Raw genomic sequence first — 20959 nt, 5'->3', positions numbered from 1 at the left:
TTTCCTAATGCGAGACCTATTGCATTGCAAATGCTTGTTTTTTATTGTATTTGAATTTTATCGTATAGACTTGATGCTCTTTTAAAAAGGAAAATTTGTTTCCAGACCGCTGTTATGGGAGTGCTTTAGAGCGGTTTTAAATTATTTATTGTTTTAATAATGAGTATTATTTGTCCAAGTCATTATCAAGTGTGTTGATATAGCGATATGATGTATTGTCCAATTTAGTCTCTGTGTTTGTCCTGTGATGACTTTTGTGATTTTTTAAATTCTAAATACAGTTTATAAACTGAAACTGAACATTTTTTTTACTGAAGTGTGCCTCCCATCATTAACTTATGTCGGTGCATCCTCTAGCACCAGCCTGTTAACTGGACAACCTTGAACGCTCTTTTAAATATTGCTGTAGTGTGTTTTCTAGCTTTAGCTAATACCTCTGTGCTGCCATTCAATAAAATCAAATGTTTTGATTGTTTCACGAGCAGATACGTTCCGTACAATTTTTTTTCTCACTCACAAACACCTCTTGAAAACACTCAGTTCATTCAGTGGGGCCACAGTAATCTGGCATTGCTCTGACCCCTCTTGCAATCCGTGTGCTATCCCGTTGACCTTTATTAATTATCCGTGTGCTGGTCACATTTATCTCTTTATGTCTGGTCCCTATGTGCCTTCCCGCTGCCTGCCTGACCCTCCAAGTTTGGTGTGTTTTGTGCATAGAGTCTATACCTCAGTGAATCATTTAGAAAAGCATAACTGTCTGGATGTAGGATTATGCTTAGCTACATTTTCCTTTCGTGATATTTAAGCATCCGGGTTGGGTAGCCAAGTTGATCAATTACTTAAAGTGTAACTCGTTCTTTTTAATGGAGTGCATATCAATCATGATCTCTTTGAGATAGGTAACATTCTAACCTATTTTACGAACACAAACGCACACAATCCACACTTACTATCCACTCAACTACTGTAGAAGAGAGAAAACAAAATTAGAACCTCTCACAAAGGCGAGACCTACTGGCTTTGCCAATACTTGTTCTAGTAGGCGGTTGGAATCAGTGCTGTAAAGAACGAAGTCTCTGTAGCAAGATGGATAAGAAATGCTGTAAGCTTATGGTTTGTTACCCTGCAGAGGGACGTTAAAGGCAGTGCTGTGAGTTACATTTATTTCTCCTACAATATGTGTGATGTCATGGTGTTAAGAGCATTTGCAGTGAATTTATATATTGGAGGGAGTGTGGTGAAGTGCAGTACTTTTCAGATTTGAGGTTAAAGGAAGTTTTATCGAGTTCCATTCTTTGTTCTGCTCTGGGATATTACAGGGGTGTATTAACTTTGAAGTATTTCAAGGGTTGTTGGGTTTTACATGGAGGGTTTGAGGTTAAGGAGAATGGTTGAATTACTATTGAGGGTGTTTTTTTTCTTGTCTTTGGACGTTTAAGATAAAGTAAACAGTTATTGTGTAGCGGCACATTACATTTAGTGCTGTTAAAATAAGTACCTTATTGTACATTAACCCCTTCCATGCGGGGCTAATTCCCCCGCGGTACAGGGGGAGGGGGCCGCCGCGCCTCGGTACTCATTACGAGTCCAGCTCGTTATGCTGCACAGTGGAGCTGTGCTCATGACGAGCTGGACTCCGCCCACTCCCGTATAACAGCCACACAGGTGGCGAATTCACCGTGCGTGGGAGGCCGCGGCAGTTATGAAGAGCTCAGCTCCACTGTGCCTCATGACGAGCTCAGCTCCACTGTGCCTCATGACGAGCTCAGCTCCACTGTGCCTCATGACGAGCTGAGCTCGTCCTAAGCATCAAAGGGGTTAAGAGCATACAGAGAAGTTGGTAAGCGTTGCAGGTGTACTTGTTCAAACATGAAACAGATGATGCTCTGGTACTTAAAGCGACCTGTAGCTGAACAAATCAAGGCCACCGACACTTCCTCTACCTCCCCCTTGCTGTGGACCTTGTAGGGGGAGAGATGTGGCGCAGTGGCCAGGGCGGCTGACTCTGGACCGCTGGTCTCACGGTTCGATCCCCAGCGCCGTAAGCAGATCAGCCCAGCATTATGTGACTCTGGGCAATAGCTCACTTAATCTCCCTGACAGCCCCCAGTGCTTTGAGACCCTTGGGGATGATTAGTTTGTGCTTTACAAACACCGGGTTATTATTTATTTTTTCCATCTACAAGGAGTGTGCGTGTCTCGGACACCTATTCATTAATTATTGTGGTCCTGTACATACCCCACCCAACCCTAGCCTCTCACCACATTGCTCAGAATATAAAGCTGGCTTAATGAAATGTTAGTGTCCGTTCTTGTCAGTGTTTTCCTGTGTGCATCTGTAGAATATGTAGTTATGGGTACAAAATGAACCCCACCTTTTTGATCACTACATTAATATATATCTTTTTTTTTTTTTTACCAGAAGATTCCACCATGACGGCTGTGACTTGAGTTCTGTGCGGCCCACACAAGAGAAGCAGGGCCAGTAACATGGGGAAAAAGAGCCCTGGAGCTGCAAGAGGAAGATCTCACTGGAACCCGTTTGAGAGACGTTATCCGTGGTGTTCAGAGGCTCCTGAAGAGGGGAACACCGAAAGCTCCAACCCCAAACTAGGCCAAGCTCTTTTTGAAGAAGAGCAGCTAACAGGCTCCGGAGATTCTCACAGAAATGTACTCAATGGTGTTGAGTTTGGCTCAGAAGGCTCTGGTTCCAAAGTCGCAGCCAACGGACACAAGAGCACAAGCTGCCCTCTCACGTTGGGGAGCATCCAAAACCTGGAAGTGGAGACGTATGGTCCATTACTGGCTGCTGATGGTCCCCTCGGAGAGATTTCTGCAGGGGATGTGTCTGAAGAAGAGCAGGAGATGGCTGATGAGGATGCTTCTGATTATGTGACTGATGGCCTCTGTAATAATGCCTACTTTGATTGGCCATCACAGTCAGTCCGTGAAAAGCAGCGCTCCACCTGTGATGCAATCCCCAAACTTTGCACCCCCGAGTGCCATGGGGAAAGTTTGGACCCGCACCATCTGTATTCTGCCCGGGGGGCACACTCCTGTGGTCTATCGTGCTTCTGCATTCCTTCTGAGCATGGGCAACACTGCAGCTCTGATCCTGCCGGGTCACAGGATGGGCGAGAGGACTATGATGAGGAGGTACAGTATGATTGGGTCGGGCTAGATGAAGATGCTCAGAGGCAGGATATTGATCATTCTGTCCGCAAAAAAGGCGGGAAGCGGCAGAGGAATCGGCTTGTCACTAAAGATCGGGATGAAGGGAAGGATGACGCTAAAAAGGAATGCCGAACCCTGCCAGTGAAGCACAGGGCAGCGCGTAAGAAAAGCCAATTAGAGGGAAGACGTTTGCTGAAACCTGAGGTACCTAGGCAAGTGGAGGAGCTGGGTATCTACTGTGTGTCATTCTTCAGAAAGTTCATTGACCTCATAGTCTTTGTCACTCACCGGTGTGGGGAGTATGTGGAATCTGGTGGCATTCTTCTGTACACATTTTGCAAGCTTCAAACATGTGACCTGGTCTCTGTAAAATCCTCCCTGCACAATTCTGCCCAGGTTCTGGGGCAGCGGACAAGGAGCCTCTCTGTGAGACTTAAGCAGTGGGGCTGCTCTTGGGGTATGCTGGCTTTTCGTCTTTTGAAGATGCTCTGTGCCCTGCTTTTTCTGGTACTTATGCTTTTTATTGGCTGCCTCCGGCTCTGCTGGAGACCCACCAGATCTGCCCTTTTAGCAATTGTGGAAAAAGTGTGCAGGACTGGCAGCAGCGCTACCAGCTCCAGTTCCTCCTCTTGCCTGCCGCTTGTATACAGGCTGTGGGGTTGGTTCCGAGAATGGAGGACTTGCAAGTATTTGACCCAACTGCTGCAGAAATGGGTCTGGCACCCATGGACTTCCAAGAAGTTGAAGACTGAAGTGGGGTCAGCCTCAACGGGTTCCCCCGGTGCAACAGGACGCTCCCCGTCAGGCGGAGAGATTGAGCGCCTTCTATCTCTGACAGACATCCCTGAGGAGGACTTGAACCCCTTCCAGGTCCTTGGGGTGGAAATGGGCGCCTCTGACATGGACCTAAAGAAAGCTTATCGTCAGCTGGCAGTGCTGGTAAGTGTCATTTTAGAGGTATGACCCAGAGCACTGTTGCACTTCTCAGACCTTTATGAGTGCCTGTTTACAATATATGTTCACCCTTTCATGTCTCTTTGTCAATTTTGCTTTAAATTGTGTTTTTAAGTTTGGTAGAGGAGAGTTGGTAACATTTAGAGCTTTGACCCTCCTGAGAAGGAGATGTTTACAGACGCTTCTGTCCTCTCCACAGGTACACCCTGATAAAAACACTCACCCTCGAGCGGAGGAGGCCTTCAAGGTGGTGCGAGCTGCTTGGGACATCGTAAGCAACCCAGAAAAACGGAAGGAATATGAAATGTATGTCTGGGGGTTCGGGCACTGACGAATTTATAGTTAACACAGCATGCAAAGTGGGCTGCCCTGTCTGCTTAGACCATAACAGTGTTTTACTTCACAGATGCCTGCAGCACAGAAAGTTGTAGCGCCTGATATATTGTAGGGAGTTAATTGTTTTAAACACTCCTGATTTCTACATCAAAACTATTTAATTGCATTCTTAAACGGGGTTCCCCTGTATTACTCTGCTATTCACCTTTCTCCTTCCAGAGCTAAGCCTCTGTGTTTTCACATTTTGGCAGTTCATGCTTGGTCCATCATAACTTTTTTTTCCACGACATATGTCCTGCACAAATGTGCACCCTTTCTCTCCACTTGTTAGGGATTGTAGAGCTCTATAGGATTATAATTTACCTAAGAAAAAGCTAAAATATGTTCGTTTTTTTAACAGGAGCATGCTGTGCAATATTTTTTTTCTGTTCTAAAAAGTGCATCCACAAAGGGTTTGCAGTGCTATGATCTCCCATATCCCTACTTTCGGAACACTGGAGAGGATGGGGGTGGTATTTTTTCCTGTTCTAATTTCCTATTAGTATGCTTTTCTGCCTACTTGCAATTTGTGGTATACACAAGTATCTGACTTTCTGAGCCCATATTTCTAAAACTTGACCCAGTTTTGAATTTACCAAGGCATCTTTTTATACATAATGTTTAGGGTTTTCCAAAGCAAAATAAAAAAAAAACTGGGAACGTTAGTGATGGAATTAAAGGTGATTGATCATGAGGTTTTCAGCCATACTTTTTGTACTAAATGCTCATCTACCAAAAAAGTACAAGATTACGCCCCCCCAGTTCTTCTGATTGTAGAAATGATTGTGTTTTGTCCAAAAACCTGTGATGCCCTGGGCTTACAATTGATACAAGCTGGACAGTGAATTTTCATTCTTTATTAACCACGCATTACTTGATAAGTAAAAGTGTGATAAAATTAGATCTGAAAGAAAGCCATGTACTTTTGATATGTGCCCAATAGTCTGAGTTTAGAGATGAGGGTAATTTATGGCACCCCCGATTTCGGATTATCAGTAATGTCAGGCGATTCAGAGTTTTTTCAAAAACGTGTTGTAAGATATAAGGAAATTCCATAAATGACCTCCTACCCGCAGTTGCCAAAATGCAGCTATGTAAAATGCTCCCAAGTTGCTTTAAAAAAAAGTTGATATTTGGGGAGTGGTTCGGAGCTGTATTTGGGCCTGTCGTTGGCCAGTGCCCAGGGAAACCTGTCAGCCCCAAGCGTTTGTGAAAACTAGGATTACGTCGGAGCCCAAGTGCTGTGACTTGCATGAACCCTACCACTTTTTATTACCCATAATCAGCTGAAAACGTGTAATTTGGCTAAAATACAGAATTTCCTTGCATTATTTAGGAGGAAAAAAATGAAATTTTTGGGAAAGGCAAAAGTCCACACATATCCCAGTTAAAAACAGTACACTGGTAGAGTACTTTAACTTCCCAAAACAGCTGCATCTTCTAATGCAGAGTACACAATAGGCCTTTTGAGAAAAAAAGGTGTCAAGTGTTAGGGAATCGGGTAGCAGTAGTTGCAAGAAGTCGTAGCCTCTCAGCCCAGTCACATTATTGTCAGTTTAAATGTTATCTGATCTCTAGGGACCCTTTCAGCTCCAGTGTGTTTCGAGGTGGGAGGGAGGGGGGCTGAGTGGGTTGGTAGATTGGTCATAAAAACCTTAATTTGCCTCGTTTAGGTTTGGGGTGATGCAGAAAGAACTTTAGCGTCTACGCCATTGGGAGGAATGGGGTTGGCCTGCCACCACATCGCATTTTTATGTTCCTTGATTTTGTGTGCCCAGTGGGCCGTTCTGGCCTCCTGGTGGTGCCAGATTGGGGGTAAAGTGCCCATCTGTATTGGGGGCTGATGGAGTTTGGGTTTACCGAGAACATGTGGAATGCATCCCAATACAATTAAGTGGGTTTAAAGTGTGATTGCACCAAAAATTATGGTAGTGCAATTGCTCTCACAAGGTGATATCACAAGGCTATCTCGTGGTGGGAGAGGTTCTCCTTACGAATCATACCTCTGTTGTTGCAATTGATGTTCACTGGCACCTCTACAACTGGAAGACAACCTGAGCCAAATAGCTCTGGCAGCCTTCAGTTTGTTTCAGTTTCATTTTGTGGTGTCTGCTGATCTTCGTTGAAAGTGTGATGGCCTTTGCTGGAGTAAAATCTTTTCCATCAAAGGTCGTGTGTGAGAGGGGAGGCCCTCAGGGACGTGCAAAACACTGTTGTTTCTCAACACTGTGCTCTACGACATACGGGACACATCCTAAGCATTCTAGATTTAATGTGGAAGAGATGTCCAGCACGTCCCTCGCGTTCCTCTGGTTACTAAATCATGAAACAAGATCGCAAGCATAATAGGGATTTAACAAAGCTTACATGGGCTTAGCAGTCACATTGTTGTAGTGCAAAGCTTTTCAAAACAGTGTAAGCTTGACTGTTCCCATTCTGTGTGCCAAGGCATCAATACCGCTTTAGAAGTACACCAGCCATAGTATGCCTTGATAGTACACACACAAAACGACATACCCTCCTCTCTTACTTTTCTGCAGCCAGTCGGGATATAGAGGAACGTTGCCATTTATTCTGCTCCACTTCCAAGGACTCTTGAGTTCCCTTTAATCACAGCACCTTACCCACATCTTACTCCTCACCACACACAAGCCACATGCCAAAACAACATTATATATTATTCTCAACAAGAAGTATCCCACAATCCACCAAGAAGTTGACCCAGCAGACACCTCCATTACTCTTCTTAACACACACTTCAGCATTTAAACATAGCTTACCCACACACCAACGCAGACAAACATATATACACACCTTACCCCTGCCCAACCCCTACTCTCCCACCATATAAGAGCTTTGGCTAACAAGGCGAAAGCAATTTAATCCCCAGTTAAAAAAGCGAAATTGTGGAGACCTCGGAGGTAAGTACAGCAAAACATGGGCATTCACTATAATGGACTGTTCTCCCGTCATCTCTGTAGAAAACTGACACTTCATCAGTTCTGCCTCCCAAACAGTCAGACTCAAAGGATAATAAAACACTTTGAGCATGGAAAACATTGACTCCACCCCCCCCCTAACCGATCCACAAAGCAATTACCTCTACCTCTGGTGTTACAACCATGTGACGCTAACAGGAATGTACTATCAACTGCAAGACGCCAATCCTCAAACATAGACGCATCACAGGCAACACAGTCACTCTTTTCTTCAAAAATGTGTTTATTAATTTTTCAATAAGATAAAACACATGCAATTGAGAGGAAATAATGAAATAAAACAATACCATGAAATCAGCAGGCAGCAGACGTGGAAGGCAAAACTGTAAATATCATTAGCTTCCATGACATCACTCAACATCTTCCTTACTTCCTCTTCCTGTGCCCAAATCTCCCAACTGTGCAGACCATTAGCCTTTCATTTCATATCCGCTATTCACCATGGTAGTAAAAATCCGCCAATCGTTTTTACTCCTTCAAAAACATCATTGACTCGCTCAGCTAAGACTTAACCAACCCCCGAAAACCATTTATGCCACAGCCAACCTGAGCATACTGCCCAAGTCAAAATTCATATAATAACAAAATTATATAACATGATCAGCATTGGTAAAGTCAACAAGTGATGTAAGCAAAGTGGTGCAAGGCCTAAGTATATTTCATTTCAATTTTATGTAAAAAAAAAAAATCATTAAAATCTTATTTTTAATACAAAGAAAAGGCACTTTTGTCTTTGAAATAATCGAACGTGGAAACCTGGTTTGAACACAAAACAAGAAAAATGATAAACAATGGATGAAAAAAGCATTGCAAAGTAATATATTGACCAACTAAGCCTGGCACTAAAGTGCTCTTCTTTTTCTTTGGATGCACCTATATATCAGACAAAGTGCTGTTGCACACCGTTCAAGAGAGCCAATGGTTGAAGTGGACTGAACCATTGCCCGATGCAGTGTACTTTCGTAGGCGAAGCAAAACATGTGACAGTTGAACAGAGCAATGGATGATATGGCCTGACCCAAACCCCCTCTACCCATGTCTATAAGTATGCATTTTTTATTTGTTATTATTTTTATTACATGAGGCTGTTTAGTCAGGTAAAACTGTCTCTCGGCTAACCTAAAAAGAAACTCTACATTCCTTAGCACTTTGAATCTATAGGCGCCTTCCTTCCACCAGGTAGGAAATTATGCATAAGACAATACTAGGACTCTCTAAAGGACTAAAAAGCTGTAGATGAGAGTTCCTTAACCGCCTCTCAATTACATCTGCTATCACAGAACGTCTGGTCAAACCCCTTTTTAAAGCAGTCAAAGGCCACACCACATCCACCAGTACTGGTCTGAACAGAAAAATGCAAGGACTTCAACACGTTCTGCATAGAAAAGCTTACAGCCTTTAGGAGCACATCAGCGGCACTAAAACTACTACCATTGAGCACACCCAACTGGTCTAACATTAGTATCCTCTTAATTTAAGACCTCATGGCTAGACCTACTGCTCTCAATGCAGACACCTGTGACAATGCTGAAATCCCTTGCTAGCAAAGCCCTTGCATCACTTCTCGTTATCAACTTCTTCCTCACACAAGGCATACTCTAAACTCTCACAAAACAGGACTGGTCCTCCTGCTTCCAAAGAAAGCTATCATAGACTATGAAGACTTTGTCGGTAATCTAATGATTGCCCACCTTCTGTTCAACAAAACCATATAAAAGCTGTTGTAGAACTACTCTTGAAGTTCGATGACATTATATGCTTGTTACTAAATTCTCAGAGAGTCTTTAGCCCACTTTGTCGCACTGCAACAGCCACATTTGAAGTTGTGGATTACTCACTCTTCTGTGCAAACAAGAGTAACCTTTGCTTCTTCATCTTAAACTTTTAATTTAACGTCAACATTATTGACTATGAATCCTGTATCAGTAACCTATCCACAAGCATGGGTTTCATGGTCACCGTGGATTGGAATGTAATTATTCACGTATCATCGTGCGCATTCCTGGACCCAAATCAAGATTGAAATCAAACCTAGGAACTGCTGTCTTGTATGAACTTGGAAGGGTTCACTCTTGGCAGCTGAACAGTTGGATTTAAGACTGCTTGATGGGAAATGTGAGTCCCTATCGCCAGAATACTCTTAGTAGTAACTACACACTCTACAAAACTCCAGCAGTCTATCATTCACTCATTCAAAAGCAAAATGACACAGCTCTGCCTTCAACCACCACCTTTAAAACTCAAATTGGCAAGAAAATACACTGTGACTGCTACAAAAAAGGAAGAATTCTTCTTCCTTGAAGCAGATGTCACACCACCATTCAATCCCTGGTTTTGTCACATTCATTAGTGGCAATCCTAAATTTGATTTGGTTACTACTCCTTCCAGCTTGCGTCCTTGCGTTTACAAATCAGAAAATAACTGAACGCTTCTCTAAAAACATTTAATTTGTCATTGCATTGAGGCTTGACTTGTTTGGAACTGGTCTGCATATAATAAACAAAAAAAGGATCTTTCCTTCTACAAAATTTCTTTCTGTCTCGAGTCAGATGTGATTTTTCTTCCGTCTGCTGTAGATGTTTGTGAATGATTACGTATCATCTTGCCATCGTCAACAATACTGTTGCTTTCCATATAGGTTTGCACACCATAAATACTAATACATACAAATCTAAATATATACAAAATTTGGTAGAAAACAATTTTCAGTACTTCTGCATGTACATGTTTGAGTAACTGAGATAATTATCATCTGATAATTTACTTGTCAGACCACATTGGTGTAAGCGGTGGCTTATTCCACTTTTCCTGGGGCCTACCTTCCAGGAACTGTATTGTTCAGTGCCCAGATAACTATTGAAGGGCAGGTGGCTTTTGTCTTAAACCCTCCTAACGATGACGTCCTGATTTGAGTAATCCTGAAAGTAGAAATAACTCAAACTACAGAAGTTCTTGTTTTCCAAGAGGATGGGACATCCTGCTAGCTGAAAAGATGACAGTATCCTTCGGTTTCTGAACTGGAGTATACAATGTAGACCCAATCTATTTATAACCCCTGATTAATTACGTGTAATTCAATTTTTTAAAATAATTTGACCGTAATGTACTCGTACTCACTCTGCCTCAGCCATATCCATAATTAATCTCCAGGTTTCGGAAATGTTCTTTGTCGAAGACCGCACACAGCTAGTGTTTGGTTTCAAATGAATAGGATAGACTGCAAAAACGTACATATTTTTTAAAACATGAACGATTAAGATGTAGACTGCCAGTATATCGCTCTAGAAACATTTCAACCCGTATTCAGTTCCCAGATGCAGGCAAGTCTACGCCCTCTATTTTAGGATTTGGTTATGGTATATTCCAGTTGCAGCTCTAGCATGTTTAGAGGTAAATACTGGCTGTCAGGTCAAGATTTTTTGTATGGTGTTTGAGCGGTCGAGGTCTGCTTTTGAGTTGCCGTGTATATCAGATCTGTTTTTGCCGCATATTATGTTGTATTTTTTCACATGCACTTCTTCGTTTCACCCATATTGCCAGATGTTCTTGCAAACGGCACTGTTGCAACCTAATCTGAATATTTTTCAAAATCTAGTTCCCTTTAACTTTATATAACCCCATGACTCCCCCAAACACATTTAGCACCACAATTGACCAGGCACTCGTTTTTTGCCCTCATGTTTTAGTCTTGTTGAATTGGGTGTACATGGAGAATTAAGATTTCAAAACAATCCAATCACCAGTTTGTGTGGAGTAAAACGACCATCTTTGTCTATGACCACACAGCTTTGAGGACTGTAGCAAGTATTGCAGTTTACTCCATTTTTAGATCAGTTTTACTCCACTGAGTCTTTGCGTGACTCTAGTAAGTGAGTTTTGATCAATGTTCCCTCTTGTCTTAGCTACCACTCCAGCAAGGGGCGCGCACTGTTTGGCAGAGCCGATCACCGTCGCTGTTTGCAGGCACCCATTAGCACACTTTACTTCAATTGCTTCTTACAGTTTCTTGTAGCTCAAATGGGTGTCATTTAAGATATGTATTTATTTCCCTATGTTTCATTGCTTGATTTTTGCTCGGGAAAAAAATGTCACTCATAGTTGCTGAAATGTCATTCACAATTACAGGGAAATTATTAAAATGCCACACATTGCAATCTGAAACCTTGGAAGCTATGCTAAAGAGCACAGCAAGTTTAAAAACACAGCGTGTACTTTCAGAAAGTAAACACTGTGTTTATAAACTTGCTCTACTCTTTAGTTAGTAAAGCGCGGTGCGGGGAAGATTGTGGGCTTTTGTTTAAGTATTCATGTTAATCACTGTCCCTTCACGAGCTGTGATTAACATGAATACTTAAACAAAAGCCCCAAATCTTCCCCGCACCGCGCTTTACTAAATAAAGAGAAGAGCAACTTTAAAAACACAGCGTGTACTTTGAAAAAGTACACTCTGTGTTTTTAAAGTTGCTGTGCTCCTTAGTTAGTAAAGCTCGGATGCGAGAGATTGTGGGCTTTTGTTTAAGTATTCATGTTAATCACAGCTCGTGAAGGGTCTGTGATTAACATGAATACTTAAACAAAAGCCTACAATCTGCCCCGCAAGTGCCAACAGCCGCAAGCCCCCAAGCCCGCCCTACTCACGAGTCCCGACTCTCTTGTCGTATATGTGTGCGCGCGCTGCACATACGGCAGTGCACGCTCACGTTCAGAGAGATGCGTGCACCTTAATGGGAACAGTGGTTTTGATTATTATCTTAAAATAGGTAGTATTCTGAATTGCCTTTTCCTGCGGAGAGCCTGATTTTGCAGGGTTGAAACTTCAACTCCTATGGGTGGGACTGAATAATTTTTGTTTCATTAGTAAAGGAATCTCTCTGACTTATATTTCCGGACAGTGACCGTTCACCAAGTTTCAGCTTTCAAGACAGTTTGGGGTCCATTAGTATGTAGGGCGGATCGCCACCGCCTGCAAGGCGGTGGCAATTCGCCCTACATCCTACCCCGCCCGCCACCCAATTCCCCCGCCATATTAGTATGGCGAGGGGGACCCCGGCGGATGGAAAGACCGTCTGACGCTTTTCCGCCCGGTTGACGAGTCGACCGGGTGGAAAAGGATTTAATATGGTGGCGGTGTCTGCTAGACACCGCCATCCATATTAGTATGCAGGCGGAGAGCAGCCTTAACGCCGCTACAAAAAGGCATGCAGAGTTCACAATTGCGGGCCCGTTGTGGGCCTCCAGGAAGTTACGGGGGTGCACATGGGGGTGCCTATGGTACCCCCCCTGCGTTTGCATGTCAATGTGGCAGGCATCGCACGGTGCCTGCCACTGTATGCATGCCAATGCACAACATGCATTTTTACCATTGCGGCGGGGGCTGCTGAATGCACCGCCCGCCGCAATGTTAAAAATGCGTGATGCGCCCGCCAGTGTGGCAGGCGCATCCTAATTCACACACGGGACCGCCGCACATATGGGGGGCAGACTTAATGATGCCCCTTTTTGCACTTGAATACTTGACTACTTTTTCACTTCTTTTCGCTGTGCTTTCAATTACTGCAGTCACATTAATTATGTAAATATTCATGCTCTGTATACTTCTTAAAAACCGAAAATCGGCATATCAACATAACTTAATTTCGAAATTGTTCAATATGTAAATTAACTCCAATCAAATGTAACCAGTTCTTTTCATCTCCCTGTTATGACTTAAAAGTTAGTATTTCCCAGCAGTGCTTCCTAAAGTTTTCTTTTCTAACGTGTTAAAAACGACACTGGCTACGTTAGGGAGTTTGACCTTGCCTTTACGTTCAGTTACTTACGCAGTTTCCCGGGGATCGATACTGGCACCAATGCTGTCCAATATCTTCATGGACCGCTGAGAATACTGATGGTGGAACAAAAGGTGACCATACATCAATATGATGATGACATGCCGGTCTAAACGAACATCGCCACAATCAAAAAGGCATCTATTTGATATTTAAAAAAATGCCTAATTATCTACAAGATTTGATGTCTGCAAACCCTATCCTAATACCAGTGAAAACAGAATGCACACTGGTCAGTCATTAACAGGACAATAATTGCTTGATGAATTTAGTACTGATAGCTTCTTTCCTTTGTTGGCCAGTGAAGTTAAATTGCTGGACATGTAAACGTGGTTGAATATCACTGTAGCTGAGTACATTAAATAGCTTGTAAAGTTAGACCTGCTTTGCATGCTGTGAAAAAACGTAAACAAGTTTTTTATGTTTGCCCAATTCCTTCTGGCAGGTGGTACAGGTCCCGTTTTATTCAAAATTGACTATGGAAGAAATTCAGTTCGGTAGTGTCCAGGATATGGAATTCACTATCAATCCAAATCAAACATGCCGTGTCCCCTCTTGGTTTTGCATTCAAAATGAAAACCAACTTTGCTTAACTTTATCCTATCGAGTCTAAAAACAAATGCTGGACCTATTGCACTTTTTCTTTCGCGTTTTATCCGTCTCCTTTCATGTTTTATTCTTTTTATCTTTTTTGGTATAAGGCTGCAATAACAAATATAAAAAAATAATAAAATGACCTTGGTTCAGCTTGCTATGGTCGGACCGATTGGTTTTTGCCAGTGCTTGTTTGCCTTTTGACGATATGGTACTTTTGTATCAAATACTTTTAAAGTAATACGTTTTGCATAGCACCTGTTTGGGTGGATTTAGGACGAGGGCAGCAGTGCAATGTAACCACTAACCATTGTTTTCGCCCACAGAAAGCGAATGTCTGAGAGCGAGCTGGCCAAATCGATGACTGAACTGCTGAGCAAGTTACAGGATGATCTGAAGGAGGCAATGAACACCATGATGTGCAGTAAATGCCAGGGCAAGCACAAGTACGTGTGTAACCAGCACGGACACAAATGAGAGCAAAGCGTGGTCAAAATGTGCTGCTTACGTTTATTCTGTCCCAGATCTCAGCTTTTCATGTTTGCTCAAAGCTGTAGCCATGTAATCTGTTAAACACTGCAGCTAGACAAGTTGTAACATAGCAGGCACCTTTCACTGCTGAGAAGCTCTGGCCAGTGTGGGATGAGACAAAGTCAAGTCAAGTCAAGTCATAAAATTTATATAGCGCACTACATACCCAGAGGGTTTCAAGGCGCTTAGGAAGGGGAGGAGGATTATTTGTCAAATATCCACGTTTTAAGCTGCTTTCTGAACGCTAGGTGATTCTGGGTGAGGCGAAGGTAAGCGGGGAGTGAGTTCCATGTTTTGGCAGCCAGGTATGAGAAGGATCTGCCTCCCATGGTGGTCTTGTTGATGCGAGGTACAGTGGCGAAGGCTAGGCTGGAAGAGCGAAGTTGGCGGGAGGGGGTGTAGAAGGACAGTCGAGAGTTGAGGCAATCTGGTCCGATGTCGTAGAGTGATTTGTGTGCGTGGGTAAGCAGACGGAAAGTAATCCTCTTATTGACGGGTAGCCAGTGGAGGTCTTTAAGGTGACCAGAGATGTGTTCGTTGCGTGGGATGTCTAATATGAGCCTGGCTGAGGCGTTTTGGATTCGTTGTAGTTTCTTCTGGAGTTTAGCGGTGGTACCTGCGTAGAGGGTGTTTCCGTAGTCCAGTCGGCTCGTGACTAGAGCGTGGGTGACTGTTTTCCTTGTTTCGGAGGGGATCCAGCGAAATGTTTTTCTGAGCATGCGAAGAATGTTAAAGCAGGAAGAGGATACGGCGCTGACTTGTCTGTTCATTGAGAGTGAAGAATCCAGGATGACGCCAAGGTTCCGTGCGTGGTCTGTCGGGATGGGTGCATTTCCGAGGGCTTCCGGCCACCAGGAGTCGTCCCATGCAGAGGGGGATTTACCTAAGATGAGGACTTCTGTTTTGTCTGAGTTCAGTTTCAGACGGCTTTGTTTCATCCATTCGGCGACTTCTTTCATTCCTTCGTGTAGGTTAGTTTTGGCGGTGCTGGGGTCCTTGGTGAGAGATAGGATCAGTTGAGTGTCATCCGCGTAAGAGATGATGTTGAGGTTGTGTTGGCGGGCGATGGCCGCGAGGGGGCTCATGTATACGTTGAAGAGGGTGGGACTGAGTGAGGATCCTTGTGGTACGCCGCAGATGATTTCAGAGGCCTCGGACTTGAATGGTGGGAGGCGGACTCTCTGGGTTCTTCCGGTGAGGAACGAGGTGATCCATTCCAGTGCCTTTCCTTGGATTCCGATGTTTCTGAGGCGTTGTAAAAGGGTGCTGTGGCAGACTGTGTCGAAGGCTGCAGAGAGGTCGAGGAGGATGAGGGCGACTGTGTCTCCATTGTCCAGTAGAGTTCGAATGTCGTCTGTTGCTGCGATGAGGGCGGTCTCAGTGCTGTGTTTGGCTCGGAAGCCAGATTGTGAGGGGTCGAGTGATTTGTTGGCTTCGAGGAAGGCGGCGAGCTGGTTGTTGACAGCTTTCTCGATGACTTTGGCCGGGAATGGAAGAAGCGAGATGGGGCGGTAGTTTTTGAGTTCGGTGGGGTCTGCTGTTGGTTTTTTCAGAAGGGCGGTGAGTTCAGCGTGTTTCCAGTCTTCTGGGAAGGTAGCGGAGTTGAAGGAGCAGTTGATGACGTCTCGGAGGTGCGGAGCTATGATGGAGTCTGCTTTGTTGAAGATGTGGTGAGGGCATGGGTCTGTGGGGGATCCAGAGTGGATGGAATTCATCAGGCGTATGGTGTCCTCCGTGGAGATTGGGTTCCAGGCGTTAAGGGTGTTAACGAGGGGAAGATGGTCAGCTGATGGTAGGGTGGGTTGGCTTCCGGGTTGTTTGTCAAAGCTGTTGTGGATGTCAGCAATCTTGTTGTGGAAAAAAGAGGCTAGGGAGTCGCAGAGGGTTTGAGAGGGGGTGATGTCGTTGGAGTTGGCCGAGGGGTTGGAAAATTCCTTGACGATGTTGAAAAGTTCCTTGCTGTTGTGGGCGTTGTTGTCAAGTCGATCCTTGAATGCTGTTTTCTTGGCTTTTCGGATTAGTTGGTGGTGAGTACGGATGGCGCTTTTGAAGGCGTCCTTGGTGCTGGTGGATGGGTCTTTTTTCCAGGCCTTTTCAAGGGAGCGGCACAGTTTCTTGGACTTCTTGAGGTCATCGTTGAACCATGAGGCCTTCTTGATGCCAAGTTTGTGTTGACGTTTTTTCAGTGGTGCTAAGGTGTCGGCGGTGTTGGATAACCAAAGGGTGAGGTTGGAGGCGGCTTCGTTGGCGTTAGAAGAGAGGGCTGGGGAGGTTTGAAGGAGCGATGTGGAGATTTGCTCCGTGGTGATTTTGTTCCAGTTTCTTTGTAGAGTTGGTTGGAGGTGGATGATGGGTTTCGGCTTGTTGTAGGTGAAGTGAACGCAGCTGTGGTCAGTCCAGAGGAGATTCGTAGTGTGGCTGAAGGAGACATGGTTGCTGGAGGTGAAGATGGGGTCAAGTGTGTGACCTGCGATGTGGGTGGGGGAAGTGACCAGTTGTTTAAGTCCGAGGTTGGCGAGGTTGTCCAAGAGGGTGGCGGTGTTGCGGTCGTTGATCTTTTCAAGGTGGAAGTTGAGGTCTCCCAGAAGGATGTAGTCTTTGGAGGGGAGCGCGTGTGGGGTGATGAAGTCCGTGATGTCTTCACTGAATTTTGCGCGGGGTCCTGGTGGTCTGTAGAGGAGGGTGCCTCGGAGTGTGGTTTTGGGGTCGATGTGGATCTGGAAGTGAAGGTGTTCGGAGTTAGCGAGGTTAGCGTCAGAGCTGGTTGAGATGCGGATTGATTTTTTATGGACGATAGCGATTCCTCCTCCTGTATGGTCGGTGCGGTCCTTGCGTGTGATCTTATAGTCATCAGGGATAGCGATGGCGATGTCAGGGGCGGAGGAAGCGTTCATCCATGTTTCCGTTAGGAAGGCGACGTCAGGAGAGATGGTGTCTAGTAGGTTCCAAAGGTCAATGGCGTGCCTGTGGACCGAGCGGGTGTTGAGAAGGATGCATTCTAGGTGGTTGGGGTCGGGAATCTGTGTTGTGGTCGCAGCGGAGATGTTGTCGGTGCCGCTAAATTTGCAGGAGAGGCAGGAGAACGGTCCATGGGTGCGTCCAGGAGCGGCTTGGACGCAGGTGGGGGCGCGACCGGGGTTAAGGGCTAGGAGGGTGGCGGCATCGTAGGTAACGCGGGGGGGCTGGGCAGCGCGAGGGGCAGGGGGACTGGCGCTGGGCGCGGTCCGGGCGCGGACGGGCGTAGACGGGCTTACCTTTGGCGCACCTTCGGCGCGGATTGGGCGCGGACGCTGCGCGTGGACGCTGCGCGTGGGAGCTACTGTCATATATGGATAGTGGGGGGGAGGGGCGAGGGCGTCTCAGCTGGGAGGCGGGGCGGGCTAGGTAGGAGCACAACAACAACAAAATGGAGGGCGCTTGGGGGGAATACAATTTACAGGTCGGAAAGTCGCGTTGGGAATCAGAGCAGTGCAACAATCAAAGCGGAGCACAAAGCGCACGGCAGGCAATAGAAATGACACAGTTTTAAGCTATAAGCGCTAATTAACTATACCACAGCCAAAGCGTACAGCAGGCAATTGAAATTATACAGTTTTAAGCAAGAAGCGCTAATCAACGATACCACAGCCAAAGCGCACAGCAGGCGATTGAAATGACACAGATGTAAGCAGGAAGCGCTAATCAGGGATACCACAGTCAGAGGGAGCGACCACTCAGCTGGCAAGCGTCGAGTGAGTCACAGCGTTTCAAGGTAACGGAGCGCTGAAGTAGTCTGTGGGAGGGCGTCTCAGCTGGGAGGCGGGGCGGGCTAGGTAGGAGCACAACAACAACAAAATGGAGGGCGCTTGGGGGGGAATACAATTTACAGGTCGGAAAGTCGCGTTGGGAATCAGAGCAGTGCAACAATCAAAGCGGAGCACAAAGCGCACGGCAGGCAATAGAAATGACACAGTTTTAAGCTATAAGCGCTAATTAACTATACCACAGCCAAAGCGTACAGCAGGCAATTGAAATTATACAGTTTTAAGCAAGAAGCGCTAATCAACGATACCACAGCCAAAGCGCACAGCAGGCGATTGAAATGACACAGATGTAAGCAGGAAGCGCTAATCAGGGATACCACAGTCAGAGGGAGCGACCACTCAGCTGGCAAGCGTCGAGTGAGTCACCGAAGGACCGTATATACTTCATCTCTGTTCACTTGGCATTAATGAAGTGCATTCAATTAAGATGTCTCTCAACATCCAGCTTTATTGAATAAAATACTAACAATGTAGGAATATTTTCCCCTTAAATATTACAAGGAATAATTAAGGAAAATGCAAGTGGTGCATGTATATTTCGCTTCCAGTTGACATTGACCAATTGTCTAACACCATATGCAAACTCATTGGGTGGGAAAACGTTTTTACAATTACGCTGTTTACCGAGTGGGGTGACCGCCTTTCTCCAGTCGTTACAGGAGGGGTCTCCTGTCGTGACCTTGTTACCTAGAATTCATAGATTTCATTTTTTAGCCTAATTAGTTTAATTGAAGTAAATCAAGGGTACAGAACCCAGAATGCATTAAGCTATCACCCAAAAGTCCAGGGCTGGAGCCAGTGTCCATAATGTCCTGGAGGGAGGTTGCCACCCTATTACTAAGCTGTTCCAGGCCCATATTGAATTGAGTTTTGGAGGGCACTGAAGGATGGATCTGTATCTCACAGACGCAGTCACCCTAGTCAGAATGTGGTTCCAGTGGCAACATTAACTTGTCTATACAGTGCCTCGACAGCCAATGTCTTCACTTCCATGGAAAGGATATCAAATTTGTGTGCTTGCACTGTCTTGCTGACTGAACAATGTATTTGCATTTCAAATAGTGTTGTAAACCAAATGATGCACTGCCAAAAGCATGCACTATCTGCAGCCTGTGCTCTGTGCTCCTACCCACGATATGCATCCGCCTGAAGGTAAGGACTGCTCTAGGAGGCGCTGTAGGCCATGAAACTTGAAATGCGCATATCCACAAATGCAAAACCCCTCAAAGGGTGATAAGCAGTGTTTCTTGGTGAGATTGGGAAGGTGAAATCTTGCTGGGTGTGTTGTATTACACATGCCAAGCAGTTTCTATAATGGTGTAATAATTATTAGAGCATTTCGGAGTTTTGTTAAACAAATGTTAATATCATGTGCAAAAGAACCTTCTATATATATATATCATCCTTCTCTACACCCAACTCCTGCTGCACACAGACATTGACCATGTACATTGGAAGTAGGATGCTTGACCTGGCTCTCTGTACAAACACCCCATTTTTAGGTCTCGGCTAGCCGCGCGAAGCGCGTCTCCGCCGAGCCCCTATTGTTGCCATGTGAGCTTCCCAGGAGACAATCCTGACCGCGCGCATCGCCTTGGAGGCGATTCCAAACTGCCACGCGCACGTGAACGAGCGCTGCGGCCAGGCGCTGTCTCCTAGGAAGCTCAAAACACCACACACACGCATGCACATACACACACAGACACACACGCCGTCGCACACATCATACACACACACACGAGTGCACCGAGCCCCCCCCCCCCCCAACTTACCAGTTCAATGTAGAGGGAGTCCGCTCTCCTTCTGGCGTCCCGAGACACTTTCACTCCGCCTGCCTTCTTTTCCGGTGCAGACGCAGCCCCGCCCCCGTCACAGGCGACTTTGCCTGACTTCCGGACACCAGCAGTCTTTTTCCGACTCTGGCTTCTTTCGAAATCTCGGTTTCGTTCTCTATTTCTTCTGAAAACAGTTAAAACAAAATAAGGATTTTGTGCTTTGTGTCCTCACCCCTTGGTTTACTCCCATCCATATGAAAGCTCCGAAACATAAATCACTGACTAAGATAAAATAATGCTTCAAAGCACTCAGGAAAAAAGGGAGCACAAAGTATGCCCGCCGTCCCGATGAAACATTAAAGACGACTGGGCTTGCTGGGTGGGAGCACTAGTGAATCAGTGGGACACTGTGACTGCTTCCCTTACGCAGCGACTGCCTCCTGAAAGGGCAGTAAATGATCCCTCGGTGGATTAAGACCCCTCCCCCCATGACCAAGGGACAGAGGCCAGCTCTGCGTGTGAGCAGCCTGCGCCAGGAAGCTGAGAGCCGAGGCAGTGGAGCCAGGCAGCAGCCAGCTGACTAACCGAGGAGCAAGCCAGGCGGAGAGCCCCAGGGCACAACTAGGAGAGAGGACAGAGCAGCACAAGAGTACTCCCGCTGCCCCGCAGTGTCCAGGGTGCTGAGAGCGACGGAGGCGACATCGGAACGGGGAAGGACACAGGGACTCGCTCGGAAAGAGGGACTCCGACTCGACCGGCAGGGCAGCCCGGGGCAGAAAGCCTCTCTTGACGACCCGTGCCGGGAGGGCGCACTCTGTCCGGGGACAGAGCAACTCAGTCTGGGGGGACAGTCTCCGGGTGAGACGGGTGCCTCATCTCGTGCTGATACCCCCGATAGTGGACGATGCAAAGGGAGGATCCG

The 20959-nt window shown here is 45.7% G+C and overlaps 1 protein-coding gene across 5 annotated transcripts in view; it reads left to right on the top strand.

Moving 5' to 3' along the window:
• Positions 1–20959, top strand: part of DNAJC14 (DnaJ heat shock protein family (Hsp40) member C14) — a 100313-nt gene that overhangs the window by 35827 nt on the left and 43527 nt on the right. For 3 of the 5 annotated variants that reach the window (XM_078689082.1, XM_078689085.1, XM_078689086.1), the window contains exons 2-4: positions 2426–4116; positions 4331–4437; positions 14255–14374. In XM_078689082.1, the coding sequence (XP_078545208.1) occupies positions 2494–4116; positions 4331–4437; positions 14255–14374 (1850 nt within the window). In that variant the 5' untranslated portion in view covers positions 2426–2493. The remainder of the gene's footprint in view (positions 1–2425; positions 4117–4330; positions 4438–14254; positions 14375–20959) is intronic. The other 2 variants (XM_078689083.1, XM_078689087.1) reach the window with 1 other exon arrangement.

The sequence above is a fragment of the Lissotriton helveticus genome, chromosome 1_1 (assembly GCF_964261635.1).
Source record: "Lissotriton helveticus chromosome 1_1, aLisHel1.1, whole genome shotgun sequence".
Taxonomy (NCBI): Eukaryota; Metazoa; Chordata; class Amphibia; order Caudata; family Salamandridae; genus Lissotriton; species Lissotriton helveticus.
This window is presented reverse-complemented; position numbering and strand designations above follow the sequence as displayed.